This window comes from Eptesicus fuscus, chromosome 1 (assembly GCF_027574615.1).
Source record: "Eptesicus fuscus isolate TK198812 chromosome 1, DD_ASM_mEF_20220401, whole genome shotgun sequence".
NCBI classification, from domain to species: domain Eukaryota; kingdom Metazoa; phylum Chordata; class Mammalia; order Chiroptera; family Vespertilionidae; genus Eptesicus; species Eptesicus fuscus.
The window spans coordinates 28929-45458 of record NC_072473.1 but is presented as its reverse complement, the minus strand read 5'-3'; the positions used below and the strand labels follow the sequence as shown (position 1 = coordinate 45458).

Below are 16530 nucleotides of genomic sequence, written 5' to 3'. Positions count from 1 at the left end.
CCCAAACCTCTTCCTGCCCATCCTGGGGGCCGAGCTCAGCCCTCTGCCCTCTGCCCTCTGCCCTCCTGGGAACCTCAACTGGGAACGCGTGGTACACAGAACAGTGTCCCCCAAGATGCCCGCGCCCCAATCTCCACGTGGTAGAACAGTGTCCCCCAAGACGCCCGCGCCCCAGCCCTCCTCACCGGTGACGTCACCTTAAGGCAAAGGGACCTCGCAGGTGGGGCCCAGGTCCGGCCCCGAGAGGGTGCGTCCATCCCCCGGTGGTCCGAAGGCATCAGGGCCCGGATGCAGGGCGGGGAATGCCGGGAGGGGAGTGAGGGCGGACCGGACGGTCGGGGCGGACGGACGTGAGGACAGACAAGCTGCTCAGAGGAGTTGAGGCCGCCCCGCGGGAGGGAACTGGGACCCACCCCCACCCCCGCTCCGACGCCAGAGCTGGGAGCGCATCTGAGGACAAGGCCTCCCCCGCCGCCCGAGAGCGGGGCCCGGACCGTGTGGGGAGCGGGGTCGGGGTCGTGGCTGTGCCGTCGGGTCCACGCGGTGGAGGGGGCGCGGGGGCCGCCCGCGTGGCTCCGGGGGCAGGACCTCCCTCCTCGGGCGGAGGAGCCCGTCCAGAGCCAGCACCTGCCCCTTCGGCGCCGCTCCGCCCGGTCCCTGAGCTCCAGGGCCTTGGGGACCCCCAGGGGTGGCGGGCCCCCCGCATGCAGGGCGCCGCTGTGCACGCGCTGCCCGGACCTGCACCCCCGAGTGGGGGACCCCGTGGGCCACACCCGGCTCCAAGGTCCCGCGTGGCCTCGTGTCCCGGGGCAGCGGACCTGGCGCCCCGGAGGGGCCGTGAGGGGGTGGCCGTGGGCGGACGAGGGACGGCTCTCAGGAGGGCGATGCTGCACCCCCAGCCCCGCAGCCACACCTGGGGGGCCCCGCCCTCTCCTGAGCGCACCTGCGTGAAGAGAGCGCACGGGAGGCCTCGGGGAAACGGGGCGGGGGTGGGGGGAGCTGGGCGAGTGCTCAGAACCAGTCCGTTCATCCTAGTGAGCGGCTTCCCGAGCTCCTTGGACCTTCACAGCCAGAAACAAGTCACAGCAGCCGCCCCGGACGGGGGGGGCGGGGTGTGGGGAGAGGGGAAGGGGGTGTGGGGAGAGGGGGACAGGCCCTGATTTCACTGGAATTAGAAACACCCTGCTTTTATTTATTTCTATATATTTTTGGGGGGTTAATCCTCACCCGAGGATGTTTTCCCGTTGACTTATTTCAGAGACAGTGGAGGGAGGGGGGGAGAGAGAGAAACATGGATGCAACACAGACACGTCGATGGACTGCCTCCCGCACGGGCCCAGCCAGGTCCAGGGATCAAGCCGGCAACCCAGGTCCTGGACCGGAATCGAACCCGAGACCCTTTGATGCCCCGGCCGACGCGCTAACCACTGAGCACACCAGCCAGGGCCTCCTGGTTTGTGACAAAGGGTTTGCTCCGTAGATGCCATCGCACTCAGTCCGTCCAGCCCACACGATGCTACGAGGCGTCCAGCAGCCCCGGTGAGGGGTCCCCTCTGAGCGTCTCTCACGGGCGACAGCGGGTCTGAACCCCATGATTCCGGGGGACTTGTCCATGAACCCCACAGCCCCCCGTGACCCTCAGCACAGTCACTGGATTCACCCCAGAAGCACTGAGACCCGTGAAGGCAGGTGCCCCAGGGGGTTCCCCGGAGGTGTGGTCCCTGCCCGGCTGCCCCCCATTCTTCTCGCCCGCATGTGGCCAGGACGACGCGGCCGAGAGGATGGAGGAGGGTCCTGGGCCGACGGGGGACGGTCAGCCGAGAGGATGGAGGAGGGTCCTGGGCCGACGGGGGACGGTCAGCCGAGAGGATGGGGGACGTCCTGGGCCGACGGGGGACGGTCAGCCGAGAGGATGGGGGACGTCCTGGGCCAACGGGGGCCGGTCAGCCGAGAGGATGGGGGACGTCCTGGGCCGACGGGGGCCGGTCAGCCGAGAGGATGGGGGCGGTCAGCCCGCCAGCAGCTTGTCGTTGAGCCGGATGACGTCGCTGACGAAGGTGCCGGTGCCCACGAAGTCGCCGGCGATGATGTTGGTGCAGCGCGGGCCGGGCCCCGGGCGCTGCTCGCGGACCCAGGCGCTGAGCCGGGGCAGGCTGGGCAGCGTCAGGTTCCTCAGCGACGCGGCCGGGTGCGCCAGGATGTACTCGAGGTTCTCCGTGAGGTTGATGCCCGCCACGAAGAGCCCGCCTGCGGGGCCGGGGGCACAGGGCGGGCACTCAGCGTGCACCGGGCTGCCTGGGCACGCGTGTACCGGTACGCACATGTATACACATACGTATGATGTGTGGGTGCTTATCTGTATCCACACGCGCACACAGACATACATGTGTGTGCATGCACGTTTGCTCACCGATGCACACGCACCACACGCTGCTCTCAGATTCCTTTCCCGTGAAGCCCAAAGCACGCGTGTGACCCGCCTCCCCGGGACCGCACCCACCTGGGCGGCCGCAGCCCTTCATGCGCTCCAGGTAGCGGATCAGCTTCTTGGCCTTCACCTGGTTGCCCCACCAGTAGGGGATCCCCGGCCAGAGCTCGGGGTGCCGGCCCACGGCGCCCTCCTCCTCGTAGGAGAGCAGGACCTGCTGGCCCCGCGCCCACAGCTGCCGCAGCGTCGGCACCTCCTGCGGGAAGGGGCGGGGGACAGAGTTGGGGGAGACGCGGGTCTGTGGGGGGCAGCGATGGAGCGGGGCCTCCGTGTCCCGATTGTCACACGGACGGGACACGTGCTTTCTGTCATGGAGGACTGACCCGCTCGGTCAGCCGTCCGACCAGAGGGTCACCAGGCGTCGTGTTGTGTGAAGGGCCGGACGGCGGTCCCTTTTCCGTGGGAGCGTCCCTTCCTCTCACCCCCACACACACAGGGGGGCCTCTCCCCCGGTGCCTCTCGGGACCGAGTGGCTGGGTGTCCCCCGTGCCCGGCAGCACCCTCATCGCTGCTCCAGGCAAACCTGCCGGGACCTGCTCCTGGGGCCCCCACAGGACGGGACCGGACCAAAGCCCCACACAAGGGCCCCAAACGTCATGGATTTAACCCCTCGGGCTCCCTGGGGACGGAGGCCTCGCCCAGGCCGGCAGCACCGGCCGATGGAGAATCTTTTCTTGTTGTGAATCCTCACCCGAGGGTATTTTCCCATGGATTTTGGAGAGAGTGGGAGGGAGAGGGAGAGACAGAGAGAAACATCCGTGTGAGAGAGACACATCGACGGGCTGCCTCCTGCACGCGCCCCAACCAGGGCCCGGCCCGGGGGGAGCCTGCAACGAGGTCCGTGCCCTTGACCGGAATCGAACCCGGGACCCCTCCGTCCGCAGGCCGACGCTCTATCCACTGAGCCACACCGGCCAGGGCAAGCTCACCTACTTAATGGAACTGCCGGTGGGGTGAGGGCTGGACTGTGCCCCTAAAAGTCACACGTTGGAGCCCTGACCCCAGCCTCGGGCGGGGCTGTATGTGGGGAGGTTCTGCAGAGGCGATGACGGTCAAACGGGGTCCCCGGGGGCCCTGGTCCCACAGGACGGGGTGCTGACGGAAGAGGAGACGAGGACAGACCCACAGAGGGACGACCGGGGAGGAGACGGCGTCCACGCGAAGGAGAGGCCTTGGGGAACCAGCGCCCCCCGCCCCGGGTCTCGGACGTCCAGCTCCCGGACGGAGAGGGAGCACGTGTCGGGGTCCCGAGGGTCCCAGTGCGTGTGCGGCCCCGAGACACAGAGAAACCGCGTGTTCACGGCATCGCACGCCGTGGCCCCTTGTAAACAGGCGTCAGGTTTGACCCAAGCTCAAGAGAAGGACCCAGCCCGGCGGCGAGGCTCAGCGTCGACCTATGAACCCGGAGGTCAGGGTTCGATTCCCGGTCAGGGGCACATGTTGGGGTTGCAGGCTCGGTCCCCAGTAGGGGGCGTGCAGGAGGCAGCCGGTCCATGACTCTCTCTCATCATGGATGTCTCTCTCTCTCTCTCCCTCTCCCTTCCTCTCCGACATCAATGAAGACAAGAACTTAGAAAAAGAGAGGCACCCAGGAGCCCGTGCTGGTGGGTTGCCGGCACCAGGATCCTCAGCCTCACGTCCGGGGAGCCGGTGGGCAGAGGGAGGGGGAGCCCGTGGGGGGCCTGCCCACTCACCCCGCGGGGACACAGCATGTCCCCGAAGATGTTCTTGATGCAGGAGACCAGGTACTCGTGCAGGTCCTCGCTCAGGCCCTCGAAGTTCCTGCAGGCCAGCACGACCACCTCGCGGGGGTGCCGCTCCAGCCACTCGGAGATCTCCGTGAGCGTGTCCTGGGGGGAGGCCCAGTCGGACGCGGCCCAGGAGACGGGGCTCCTGTCCTCGTCGAAGGGGCGCCCCAGCCCCACTCACGGGGCAAAGGGGCCACGTCCTGAGCAAGCCCCTGCGGAACGCGCCCGGCGGCCCCCACGGAACCCGGCGGCCCCCACGGAACCCAGCGGCCCCCACGGAACCCGGCGGCCCCCACGGAACCCGGCGGCCCCCACGGAACCCGGCGGCCCCCACGGACCCCGGCGGCCCCCACGGAACCCGGCGGCCCCCACGGAACCCGGCGGCCCCCACGATCCCAGCGGCCCTCACGGAACCCAGCGGCCCTCACGGAACCCAGCGGCCCCCACGATCCCAGCGGCCCCCACGGAACCCAGCGGCCCCCACGATCCCAGCGGCCCTCACGGAACCCAGCGGCCCTCACGGAACCCGGCGGCCCCCACGGAACCCGGCGGCCCCCACGGACCCCGGCGGCCCCCACGGCCCCCACGGAACCCGGCGGCCCCCACGGAACCCGGCGGCCCCCACGGAACCCGGCGGCCCCCACGGAACCCGGCGGCCCCCACGGAACCCAGCGGCCCCGGGGAGAGCTGGGCCAACGGGCCATTGCTCTGGGGAGAAGTGTGTGTGCGCACGCGCAGTGCATGTATGTGCATGCAGTGTGCCCAAGTATGTGTATGTGTGTGCATACATGTGCACGCGTGCCCTCCAGACAGACACCATGTGTGCAAACATTGACCCTGGAAGCCCGGGGAGCATGCGAGGGCCAGCAGGTGACCTGCAGAGGGAGGTCCAGGGAGGGCACCTCCACCCCCGAGGCTGCCGTGGGGGCTCCAGGGGCCGAGGGCAGCTGTGGGGCCGACGGGGCCGTCCTGGTCTGACCTAAGGAGCCACCTAGCAGCTCAGAGGAGAAGGGACTGAACACGTCCGCACTGCAGGCAGGGACACATCAGGGACCCCCGTTTGCAAAACCCCAGGCAGCCCCCCCCCGCCCGCCCCGCCCCCAGGAGCCAGTGTAAGGAGGCGGGTGCAGCCTCAGAAGCACAGGTTACCGCTAATGCCACTCACCCACCACTAGAGGGCAGCACACCCCCGGGAAAGGCTGTGGGTCCCGCTGCCTCACAGGCTGCCACCGGCCACCCACCGCCCCCTCCGCCAGCAGGGCCCCCCCACCTCCCCCAGCAGGGCCCCCCATCCACCTCCCCCAGCAGGCCCCCCCATCCACCTCCCCCAGCCACCCACCCCCACCTCCACCAGCAGGGCCCCCCATCCACCTCCCCCAGCAGGCCCCCCCCATCCACCTCCCCCAGCAGGGCCCCCCCCCCACCAGCAGGGCCCCCCATCTACCTCCCCCAGCAGGGCCCCCCCATCCACCTCCACCAGCGGGGCCCCCCCACCTCCACCGGCAGGACCCCCTCCACCTCCCCCAGCCACCCACCCCCACCTCCCCCAGCAGGGCCCCCCCACCTCCCCCAGCAGGGCCCCCCATCCACCTCCCCCAGCAGGGCCCCCCATCCACCTCCCCCAGCAGGGCCCCCCCCCCCACCTCCACCAGCAGGGTCGTGTACAGCATGTGGACGAAGTGCAGGTTTTTCGGGGAGCCCTCGGGCATGTGTGCGATCCGCAGGTCCAGGTACCGCACGCCGGCGTCCAGCTGCTCCGTGACGTCCAGCTCCTGCGGGGGGAGGGGCGTCGGGCCCGGATGGCAGGCAGCTCCCATGGGGCCCCCCACGGCCTCCCTCCCCGGTGCCCACGAGGCTGTGCCATCCGATGGCGGTCCCGGCACTGGGCCAGGCTCCGGCAGCCCCGCCCGCCTTACACTGGGGACCCGCCTGCTGGCCCTGGAGCCCCGGTCCTCCCTGGGGTCAGGGCCCACCCCCCCCCCCAGGTCCTGGCCGCAACGTGCCCTTGGCTGTGTCCCTGGTCCCAACACCCCTTCAGGGTCCCAACATCCCTTCGGGGTCCGCCTCCCCCTCTCCCAGGCCGTCACTGGAAGGACCACCCCCTCCCCCCGCCGTGGGCGGCAGCCGTCCCAGGTGGGGCCCAGGCACCCCCACCTCCAATAGCAGGCCCCCCACCTCCAGAAGGGGTGTCCTGGGCCCTCAGGGGTGAGAACGTGGCCAGGAAGGTCCACGGCAGGGACACTGCCCCCCCCCCCCCCAGGAGCTGCGGAAAGGCCTCAGGGACCCCGAGAGGAGAGGAGGGGCTCATCCTCCCACAGGGCGACAGGGGGAGCCGAACCGAGACGCAGGGAGAAGAGGGGGGGGTGCTATGTCCCCCCAACACACCCACACAACACACACACACACACACACACACACACAGAGCAGCCACGGAGGGGAGCTAGCACACGGATGGGAAATGGGAAACAGGGGTCCTGCCCTCCGTCCAGAGGAACCAGAGAAAAAGGAACAAAAATATGGACCTGAACAGGGACCGGCTGGTGGCTCAGGGGCCGAGCATCCGCCTGTGAACCAGGAGGTCAGGGTTCATTCCCGCCAAGGGCACCTGCCCGGGTTGTGGGCTCCATCCCCAGTGTGGGGCGTGCAGGAGGCGGCCGGTCCGTGATTCTCTCTCTTCATGGATGTTTCTCTCTCCCTCTCCCTTCCGCTCTGAAATCAATAAAAACATTAAAAAAGGAAAAGGACGTGGTTGCTTGGACCCGCGGGACCGCCCTCCCCGCCCCCGGGTGCGGGTCACAAATCCGGCTGCGCCCTCCCTCCGGGCGGACATTCCGGGGGTGACGGCGGGTGTTTGCTTCACCGGAAACGCAGTCACAGACCAGCACCTCCAGTTCGCCATCGGGATCCACTGCGCCCCCCCCCCCCCGCCCCCTCCCCCGCCGGCGCCCCAGGTGGGGGAACCCGGGTTCCCTGCAGCCTCCAGCCTCGTCAGCAGCCCCCCCACACACACACACTGCACCCCGGGGGGCTGTTCCCGGCTCCGTCTGCGCCTCTAACCGGCTCAGGAATGTGGGTCCCCACCCCCCGCCCCCGCACCCGGGCGCCTGTAGGGTGAGTTGGGCGGAGCACCAGCGGGCGGGGGCGGGGTGCTGGTTGCCTGGCAACCCCTGGAAAGTCTGGGGAGGGAGCCCCAAACAAAATTAGGCCGGTCACCTGTCACCTGCGGAGCAGAAAGAGAGCTGGGGGGGGGGGGGGGGGGGGGGGCTGAGCGACTGAGGCGTCTGAATGGCCAACAAAGGAAAACACAGGGAAGTAAATAAACGTGAGCTTCTCTCTCAGCTCGCATTCAGTTTACGTCATTTGGTGTCTATCAATATGGATCCATATGTCCAGGGTGGGCACAAGTAGGTTTACAGCTGTGAGTCTGCAGAAGAGAGGTCGTTCTTGCGTATTATTGACTAGAGGCCTGGGGTGTGCACGGGAGGGGTCCCTCCGCCTGGCCTGTGGGATGGGGGGTGGGGGTCCCTCCGCCTGGCCTGCGGGGATCGGGGATCCGGGAACTGGCAGTGGACATCCCCCAAGGAGTCCCCCAGTGGCAGGGCCACTCTGCAAAGTAGCTGTGACTTGGTTGACCTGTGGACTGAAGGGTCCTGGGTTCGATTCCGGTCAAGGGCATGGACCTTGGTTGCGGGCACATCCCCAGTGGGAGGTGTGCAGGAGGCAGCTGATGGATGTTTCTCTCTCATCGATGTTTCTAACTCTCTCTCCCTCTCCCTTCCTCTCTGTAAAAAAAATCAATAAAATATATTAAAAAAAAAAAAAGTTGCTGTGGCTTGGCAGCTCCTGTGCTGAGCTCTGCCCCCTGGTGGTCAGTATGCGTCATAGCTACTGGCTGTCAGCGGCCTAGGCTTTTAACAGGTAGCTAGGTGGATTATGTGCTGTATTCTTCTCCACAGGGAGAACTGCAAACCTGCTTTTGCCCCACGTTGGGGATAATCCGTTTATATTAACCCTTTGCACTCGCTTGCTTTTTTCTCGATTCCTTTATTCTAATGCTAACCGTGTCGAGTCACACTCGACATCCGAGTGCAAAAGGTTAATATGTTTATATATTTTATGTTATTTTTAAATCTATTTTTATTGATTTCAAAGAGGAAGGGAGAGAGAGAAGAGAAACATCGATGATGAGAGAGAATCATGGATCCACTGCCTCTTGCACGCCCCCTATTGGGGATGAAGCTCACAACCCGGGCGTGTGCCCTGACCGGGAATCAAACCATGACCTCCTGGTTCATGGGTCAACTGTCAACCACTGAGCCACGCCGGCTGGGCTATTTATTTACATACTTTAAATAATAATGTGAGCCCCTTGGCCAGCCGTGCTCTGTGGTTAGAGCATCCGCCTGGGCACCCAAGGGTCTCGAGGGCACGTGCCTGGGTTGCAGGTTCCATCCCTGCTCCCCACGCCCAGTGGCCCCTGAAATCTGCAGTTCGTCTATGGGGCGGGGCTGCACGGAGGGAGGGGGCCAAGGACAGAATAAAGGGTCTCTGCCGAAAACTGGGGGGAGCGCCCCCTCCGTCCCTCTCTCTGCATTTACTAGAGGAAACGGGTGAGGGGTTTTCTCCTTTCCCACGCGTGTGAGTCCCCTGAGCAAGGCTGTGGCAGGTCCCATGTTCCCGTCTGTCCTGCCGGGAGGAGACGCCGGGAGGGAGGCCTGACTCCAGGCTTACACGCATGTGCACCTCTGGGGAGCGGGTGGGGAGCCTGAGAGACTCCCTGGGGGCCCCGGGCGCCCCCGTCCCCGCTCAGGTGCACGGGGGTCAGACACCTGCAGCTTTAACCTGAGCGGCTGCCTCCTTCAGGGGGAGCAGATTCTACAATAACCCACATTCTCGGCCCCCTTCCCTGTTGTTTTCTGTTATTTTTCTTTGTTATGTTTTTGTTGATCCTCACCCCTCACCCCCCCGATATTTTCCCACTGACGTTTTCATAGAGAGAGAGGAAGGAGGGAGGGGGGAGACTGAGAAGGAAACATGGATGTGAGAGAGACACATTCATTGGCTGCGTCCTGCACCACCAAGGTACGTGCCCTCGACGAGAATCGGACCCGGGACCCTCAGTCCACAGGCCAAGGCTCTCTCCAGTGAGCTAAACCGGCCAGGGCTCAACTGCTTTTCCCTGGAGATCAGGGTGGGGAGACGCGGGAACCAGCCCCCTGGACGGACGGACGGACGGACGGACGGACAGACGGACGGACGGACGGACGGACGGACAGACGGACGGACGGACGCGGAGCCCGCGGGCGTACCTGGGTGACCGACCACTTGAGCACCACGGGCTGCAGGAGGCACGGCAGGACCTTGGCGAGCACCTGCAGCAGCTGCGACGCCGAGCGGGACACGGGCGACTTCTTGCTCAGGCTGTAGGTCATGGTGTCGTGGCTGCCTGGACCGGACCGGACGAGGCCCCGTGAGTCCCTCCCCGCGAGCCTGGGCTGCCCACGGAGCTGACAGGTGACCCCCAGAAACCCACGGAGGACGTGCCCACGGGACACGCACAGCGGGCGGACGGCGGCCCCAAGTTCACGTCCTCCCAGAACCTGGGAACGGGGCCCCTATGGAAACGGGGTCTTTGCAGACGGGATGGGGTGAGGGGTCGGAGGTGAGGTCGTCCGGGGTCAGGGGGGCCCTCCCTCCAAGGACAGGGTCCTTGTCAGACACGGAAGAGGAGACACAGACAGAGGAGCAGCCACGTGGAGACGGATGGAGGCAGAGGCGGGAGGGAGGGAGGGAGGGAGGGGGCCACCAGTCGGGGACCCCCGGAGCCCCAGGCGCTGGGAGAGGCAGGAGGGACCCTCCCCGGAGCCTCCGGAGGGAGCGTGGCCCTCGGACCCCTGGCTCTCAGACGCCTGGTGTCCAGGACGGAGAGAGGACGGATGTCTGTGGTTTAAGAAAGCTGATTGTGCCCTGGCTGGTGTGGCTCAGTGTGTAGAGCGTCAGCCAGAGGGTTCGAGTCCCGTCAGGGGCACATCCCCGGGTTACAGGCTGGACTCTGGGCCCTGCTCACGTGTGGGGGAGGCAACCGATGGGTGTCTCTCTCACATCCATGTGTCTGTCTGTGTCTCTCCCCCGCCCTTCCACTCTCTCTAAAAATCATTGGGAGGAAAATATCCTCGGGTGAGGATTAACAAAAAAACAAAAAAAATCTGATCTGCAGAATTTAGTGACGGCAGCCACAGGACCCTCCTAAAACTAATGCATCCTAATTGCCGACACATGGAAATATATGGGTAAGTAAAAAGAATTGAAAGTCTCTCTGCATTTGCATTTATTTTACATTACATGGTATATATTTTATGTTTGATACATATATGGGTCCATATATATAGGGTGGGGCAAAAGTAGGTTTGCAGCTGTGAATCCACAAAAGCTTATTCCTGTATTATTATTTACTAGGGGCCCGGTGCACGAAATTTGTGCACGGGGAGGGGGGGGGAGTTCTCCTCAGCCCAGCCTGCCCCCTCTCACATACTGGGAACCCTCAGGGGATGTCCTACTGATGGTGTAGGAGCGGGCCTAAGCCGCAGTCTGGCCTCCCTTTGTGGGAGACGACCGGGCTGATCAGGGGAAGGCACCAGCCCCATCACCCCCTGCCTCAGCCACTGCCAGTCACCACAGCCACCAAGGTGTTTTCATCAACACGGACTCCAGTCCCTTCACCACGAAAAAATGACAACTTTCTTTAGGCATTTTCAAGATGTGTCTATTTTCATAGGATATGACATTTCTTTCTTTCTTTCTTCTTTCTTTCTTTCTTTCTTTCTTTCTTTCTTTCTTTCTTTCTTTCTTTCTTTCTTTCTTTCTTTCTTTCTTTCCTCACCTGAGTATATGTTTCCATTGACTTTTAGAGAATGTGGAAGAGAAAGGGAAAGACAGAGAAACATCAAAGTGAGACGAACACTTTGATTGGTTGCCTCCTGCAGAGCCCTGACCTGGGCCCCAGCCAGGGAGGAGCCTGCAACTTAGGTACATGCCCTTGATCAGAATCTAACCTGGACTCTGCGGTTGGCAAGCCTAGGCATTATCCACTGAGCCAAACCGCCTAGGGCAGGTTATGACATTTCTTAGCCCTCCAGCAGCAGACCTTTGTTTTTCCCCCCAGGAGTGTGGTGGAAAAGCCCTAGATCACCTTTTTGGATTCTTATACCCAAGTCACTAAGAATATTACCAGTGGCATACAGGGAGCTTAGCCAATGAGCGGTCAGAAAAGGTGTTTCCTCTGTAGTTCACACCTATCTCCTCCGATCTCTGGCTCTGCCCCTGCCAAGGCCTAAAGCCTCCAGCCCTGGGCAGGGGACCCCCAGCTGGCTCCGATCGCCCCCAGGGGACTCCAGCTGGCTCTGATCGCCCTCAGGGGACTCCACCCCGGGCCAACGCCAAAAGCCTCTGGCCGAGGCTGCACCCTGGGCAGGGACCCCCAGCTGGCTCCGATCGCCCAGCTCCACCCCTGGCCAAGGCCAGCAAGGGCAGGCGGAAAGCTTGGCTTCCTCCATTGTCCAGGAAACCCAAGTCTCCCTCCTGCTCTTCGTGGCTGCAGCCATCTTGGTTGATTTTATTTGCATATTCGTTCCTGATTGGCTTGTGGGTGTGGCTTGTGGGTGTAGCGGAGATATGGTCAATTTGCATATCACTCTTTTATTAGATAGGATTATTTATTGCATTATTTTCCATAGGAGGAATGCAAACCTACTTTTTGGCCCACCCTGCATCTGGGGATAATCCATTTATATTTATACTAGAGGCTCAGCGCACGAATTCGTGCACGGGTGGGGTCCCTCACTCTGGCCGGCGATCAGGGCCAATGGGGGCCGTCTCGCCCAGTCCCGATCTGCCGGACCCCACAGCAAGCTACCCTACTGGTCAGAGCACGTCGGAGCGACTGGTCGAGTGGTCAACCAATCAGTCTGACATTCAGCATATTACATTTATTATATAGGATATCACATTTATTATATAGGATATCACATTTATTATATAGGATATTACATTTATTATATAGGATATTACATTTATTATATACGATATCTTAAAAACAATAATGGGCCCTGGCTGGTGTGGCTCAGTGGATAGAGCGTCGACCTGTGGACTGAAGGGTCCCGGGTTCGATTCCCGGTCAAGGGCACATGCCTGGGTCACAGGCTCCATCCCCAGTAGGGGGCGTGCAGGAGGCAGCCGATCCATGAGTCTCTCTCCTCATGGATGTTTCTCTCTCTCTCCCTCTCCCTTCCTCTCTGAACTCAATAAAACATATTGAAAATAAACAAATGATACATAGAAACAATAATGTGATCCCTCTGGCCGGTGGCTCAGTGGTTAGAGCATAGGCCTGGGCACCCAAAGGTCTCGAGCTCGATCCGGGTCAAGGGCACCCCCCTGGCTGCAGGCTCCACCCCCCCCCCCCTCCACTCTCTGTAAACACCAGCGGGAGACCCCTCATCCCCGTGAGGACTGACGACAAGAGGCCCATAGCCTGGGCACGGCGCTCGGCTCACCCGGGATGGACAGGTGGTGCAGGGGCACGTCCCACAGCCGCGGGCTCAGCGCCGACATCCAGTCCGCGTGCGGGTTCGCTCTGCAGGGCGGGCTCCGGAAGCTGCCCGGGGCGCTCACCTGCCCGCTCATCACAGGAGAGTGGAGCGACCTGAGGAAGGACAGAGGTCGAAGGACAGAGGTCGAAGGACAGAGGTCGAAGGACAGAGGTCGTGGGCAGGTAGACCAGGGGCACGGCCACGCCTTCTGGTGCCCGGGGCAGTGGCTTTGGGGGAAAAACAAAAAACAGACTTCCCTCCAGGGGCGTTTGAGAGGCTGAGAGTGTAGCGGGGAGAGAGGGACAGACAGACAGACGGACAGAGAGGGACAGACAGACAGAGAGGGACAGACGGACGGACAGATGGACAGATGTAAGAAAGAGACAGAAAACCAGAGAGACAGGGAGAGAGAGAGAGAGAGAGAGAGAGAGAGAGAGAGAGAGACAGAGGCAGAGGGACAGACGGACAGATGTAAGAAAGAGACAGAAAACCAGAGAGACAGAAACAGAGGCAGAGAGACAGGGAGGGGGGAGAGAGAGAGAGAGAGAGAGAGAGAGAGAGAGAGAGAGAGAGAGAGGAGAGAGAGACAGGGAGACACAGAGGCAGAGGGACAGACGGACAGAGAGGGACAGACGGACAGATGTAAGAAAGAGACAGAAAACCAGAGAGACAGAAATAGAGGCAGAGAGACAGGGAGGGGGGAGAGGGAGAGAGAGAGAGAGAGAGAGGAGAGAGAGAGAGAGAGAGAGAGAGAGAGAGAGAGAGAGAGAGAGAGAGAGAGAGGCAGGCTCAGCGGGACAGACGGACCCAGAGGGACGGACAGACAGCGACCCAGGAGCCCGAAGCCACTTCCCCTGGGCGGTGGGCACGTGTCCCCCCGTCCAGGGACCCCGCACCTCCAGGGACCCCGCACCGTTGGGTCCCCCCAGCCCCCCCAGGACATGGGAAGGAGCTCAGCGGGGGAGTTGTGGGGTCTGAGTTGTGGGGTCTGAGTTGTGGGGTCCCGGGTGGCGGAGCTGCGGGGCCCCTGGTTCCCCCCCCCCCCGCCCCCAGGAGCGCTGCCGGTGCCGGGCCCCCAGCGGACCCCGCGGCCCAGAGGTGGCCCGGAGGGCGGACCCGGACCAGGTTCGGGGCCCCTCAGTCCCCAGAGCGCTGCCTCCGGGCCGGGCCGCGCCTTTCGGGTCCGGATGAGCGAGGGGGGCGGTCCCCCCAGCTCCCAGGTGAGGACCCCACGGGGTCTCCGGCGACCTGACCCTCAGCCCCTCTCGTCCCGAGGTCACCGTCTCCGTGAACTCGGGGACCTGTCCCGGATGTCGGGGGACCTGCCCCGGATGCCGGGGGCGCTGCCTGGCCGGTGAGACAGCGGGCGGCCCGGTGACCCCACCTGGCGAGCGGGCGGTGACGGGGACGCGCAGGAAATAGCTCGCAGGTGAGTGCGCGGCGGGCGAGCCACGCGCCAGGGCCAGGCGCGCGCATTCCTCCTGGTCCTCGGGCCCCCGCACCCGCACCGCCCGGACCGGACCGGACCCCCAGGCGGGAGGCCCCGCGCCGCGAAGCCCAGGGACCCCTCCCCGCCTCCCGTCCTCCCTCCGCCCCCCGCTGGCGAGGTCGCGGGGTCACAGCCCCGGTCCGCGGGCTCCGCGCTCTGGACCAGGGGGTCCCTCTGCCCCGCCCCTCGGTCCGCGCGGGGGTCCCTCTGCTCCGTCCCTCGGTCCGCGTGGGGGTCCGTCCCTCGGTCCGCGCGGGGGTCCCTCTGCCCCGCCCCTCGGTCCGCGCGGGGGTCCCTCTGCCCCGCCCCTCGGTCCGCGCGGGGGTCCCTCTGCTCCGCCCCTCGGTCCGCGTGGGGGTCCCTCTGCTCCGCCCCTCGGTCCGCGCGGGGGTCCCTCTGCTCCGCCCCTCGGTCCGCGTGGGGGTCCGTCCCTCGGTCCGCGCGGGGGTCCCTCTGCTCCGCCCCTCGGTCCGCGCGGGGGTCCGTCCCTCGGTCCGCGCGGGGGTCCCTCTGCTCCGCCCCTCGGTCCGCGTGGGGGTCCGTCCCTCGGTCCGCGCGGGGGTCCCTCTGCCCCGCCCCTCGGTCCGCGCGGGGGTCCGTCCCTCGGTCCGCGCGGGGGTCCCTCTGCCCCGCCCCTCGGTCCGCGCGGGGGTCCGAGGCTGAGGGACCCGCAGGCGCCGGGGCCTCGCGCTGCCGCCCGCCCCGCTCCCGGGACTCACCTCCTCCGGCTCCTCCCTCCCGGGTCCCGCGGGGCCTCTGCGCTCCCGCCGAGTCCGGCCGGCGCTTCCGAAACCTCCCCCGGCCGCGATTGGACGGGACGCCCGCGGGGAGGGGCGGGAGGAGGAGCGGGAGGAGGACGAGGAGGAGCGGGAGGAGGCACCGCCCCGAGCCGCCCCGTGTCCACCCGGCGCCCAGGACAGGCCCCCCTGGGGACCGCCCGCCCCCGGAGGGTCCCCGGGCCTCGCAGCCCAGCTCCGGGCCCGACCAGGGACGTCCGTCGGGGGGCCTGGCCGTGGCCGCGAGGACGGCGCTCCGGGGGCGGCGCAGGCGGGGTCCCGAGTGCGGCCCAGGGTCCTGGTCACAGGTCAGGCGGGCTGGGTGCCCGGCCACGCGGACCCTGTGCGCTTTGGGTCCCCCCTCCCCCCCTCGCCCTGGAGCCGGCAGGACGCCTGGCCCAGCTCCCTGGTTGCATCACCCCGGCCCGGCCCGGTTCCGGCAGGAATCCCCAAGTGGCCGCGTCCCCTCTGGAGTGTCCGGCTCTCAGGCCTGAGTGGCCCTTGTCCCGGACCCTCCGGGTGTGTCGTCGCCGGTGTGTGGGTTTCCGGGCACGTCCCCTCCTGGGCTCTCACCTGTCACCTGTCACCTGTCCCCGCGCCCTCCTCCCTCCGTCTCCTCCTCGGGGACTCGGGGGGGCCGTCCACTCAGCCCCGGCCTGTGCTGGCCGAGTGGGACACCCAGGGGTGGACGAGGGAGGAGGAACGGTCAGGGCGGCTCAGCAGGCTGGGGTTCGGGCACAATTCTCTCCCCTCTGTTGCAGGCACCCCCTCCTCAGAGCTGTGGGCTGCCCCTGCCCGGGGCCAGCTGTCCTCTTACGGGGACTGTCAAGCTTCCTTTCCCGTCCACACAGGTCAAGCTCCATCCCCTCCCCCTGCTCCCCCCACCCCTCCCCTCGCCCTCCCCCCAGCTCCCACCCTCCCTCCCTCCCTCCCTCCCTCCTTCCCCCTCATCAGCCCCAGGCCCCAGGGGGAGGCAGTAAAGTGTGAGCTGACCCCCCCCCCACAGCCCCCCTCGGGGCCCCTCTGCTCCCAGGAGAGACCCTCCCCCTTCCCTCCCCTCCCCCTTCCCCTCCCTCCCTCGTTCAGGCTCCCAGGCCGGGCAGGGCCCTCCTCCCCCAAGGGAGCCCTTGTCCTGCCCCGACCTTCCTGCCCTGAACAAGGGCCCAAAGTTGTGCAAATCCCCGAACACGTGCCCAACCCGAGGCCCAGGCAGAGGGAAGCCCAGGCCACTGACCAGCTGAGCTCGAAGTGGGGGAGGGGGCTGCAGGACCCCAATCCCAGCGATGGCAGGGCCCTGGTGTGATGGGGATGGGGTGAGGCGCTGTGAGGGGCTCCCTGGCATTGCCGAAGGGCCCTGGGCTCCTGTGACACCCCCAGACGGACGTGTGCCCTCTGGGCCTGGGGTTGAATCAGCCTGTGTGACGTTAAAGCGCCGTGTTTG

The 16530-nt window shown here is 65.4% G+C and overlaps 1 protein-coding gene across 1 annotated transcript; it reads right to left on the bottom strand.

Annotated features, from left to right (window-relative positions):
* Positions 1–1301: 1301 nt before the first annotated feature.
* Positions 1302–15077, bottom strand: PLCXD1 (phosphatidylinositol specific phospholipase C X domain containing 1). Its single transcript, XM_054715382.1, has 7 exons — positions 15033–15077; positions 12789–12937; positions 9546–9682; positions 5880–6008; positions 4183–4338; positions 2501–2684; positions 1302–2247 (listed from the first exon to the last, which is right to left on the bottom strand). The coding sequence occupies exons 2-7, from the start codon at positions 12916–12918 to the stop codon at positions 2009–2011; spliced, it is 975 nt and encodes a 324-aa protein (XP_054571357.1). The 5' UTR covers positions 12919–12937; positions 15033–15077; the 3' UTR covers positions 1302–2008.
* Positions 15078–16530: the final 1453 nt, after the last annotated feature.

What these genes read in the sequence shown, in the direction of transcription:
- PLCXD1 (XM_054715382.1), bottom strand. Translation starts at nt 12,918, where the DNA reads ATGAGCGGGCAGGTGAGCGCCCCGGGCAGCTTCCGGAGCCCGCCCTGC. An exon ending in TCAAGTGGTCGGTCACCCAG is followed by an intron (nt 6,009 to 9,545) that starts GTACGCCCGCGG and finishes CTCCCCCCGCAG; the next exon opens with GAGCTGGACGTCACGGAGCA. An exon ending in ACACGACCCTGCTGGTGGAG is followed by an intron (nt 4,339 to 5,879) that starts GTGGGGGGGGGG and finishes GCCTCCCCCCAG; the next exon opens with GACACGCTCACGGAGATCTC.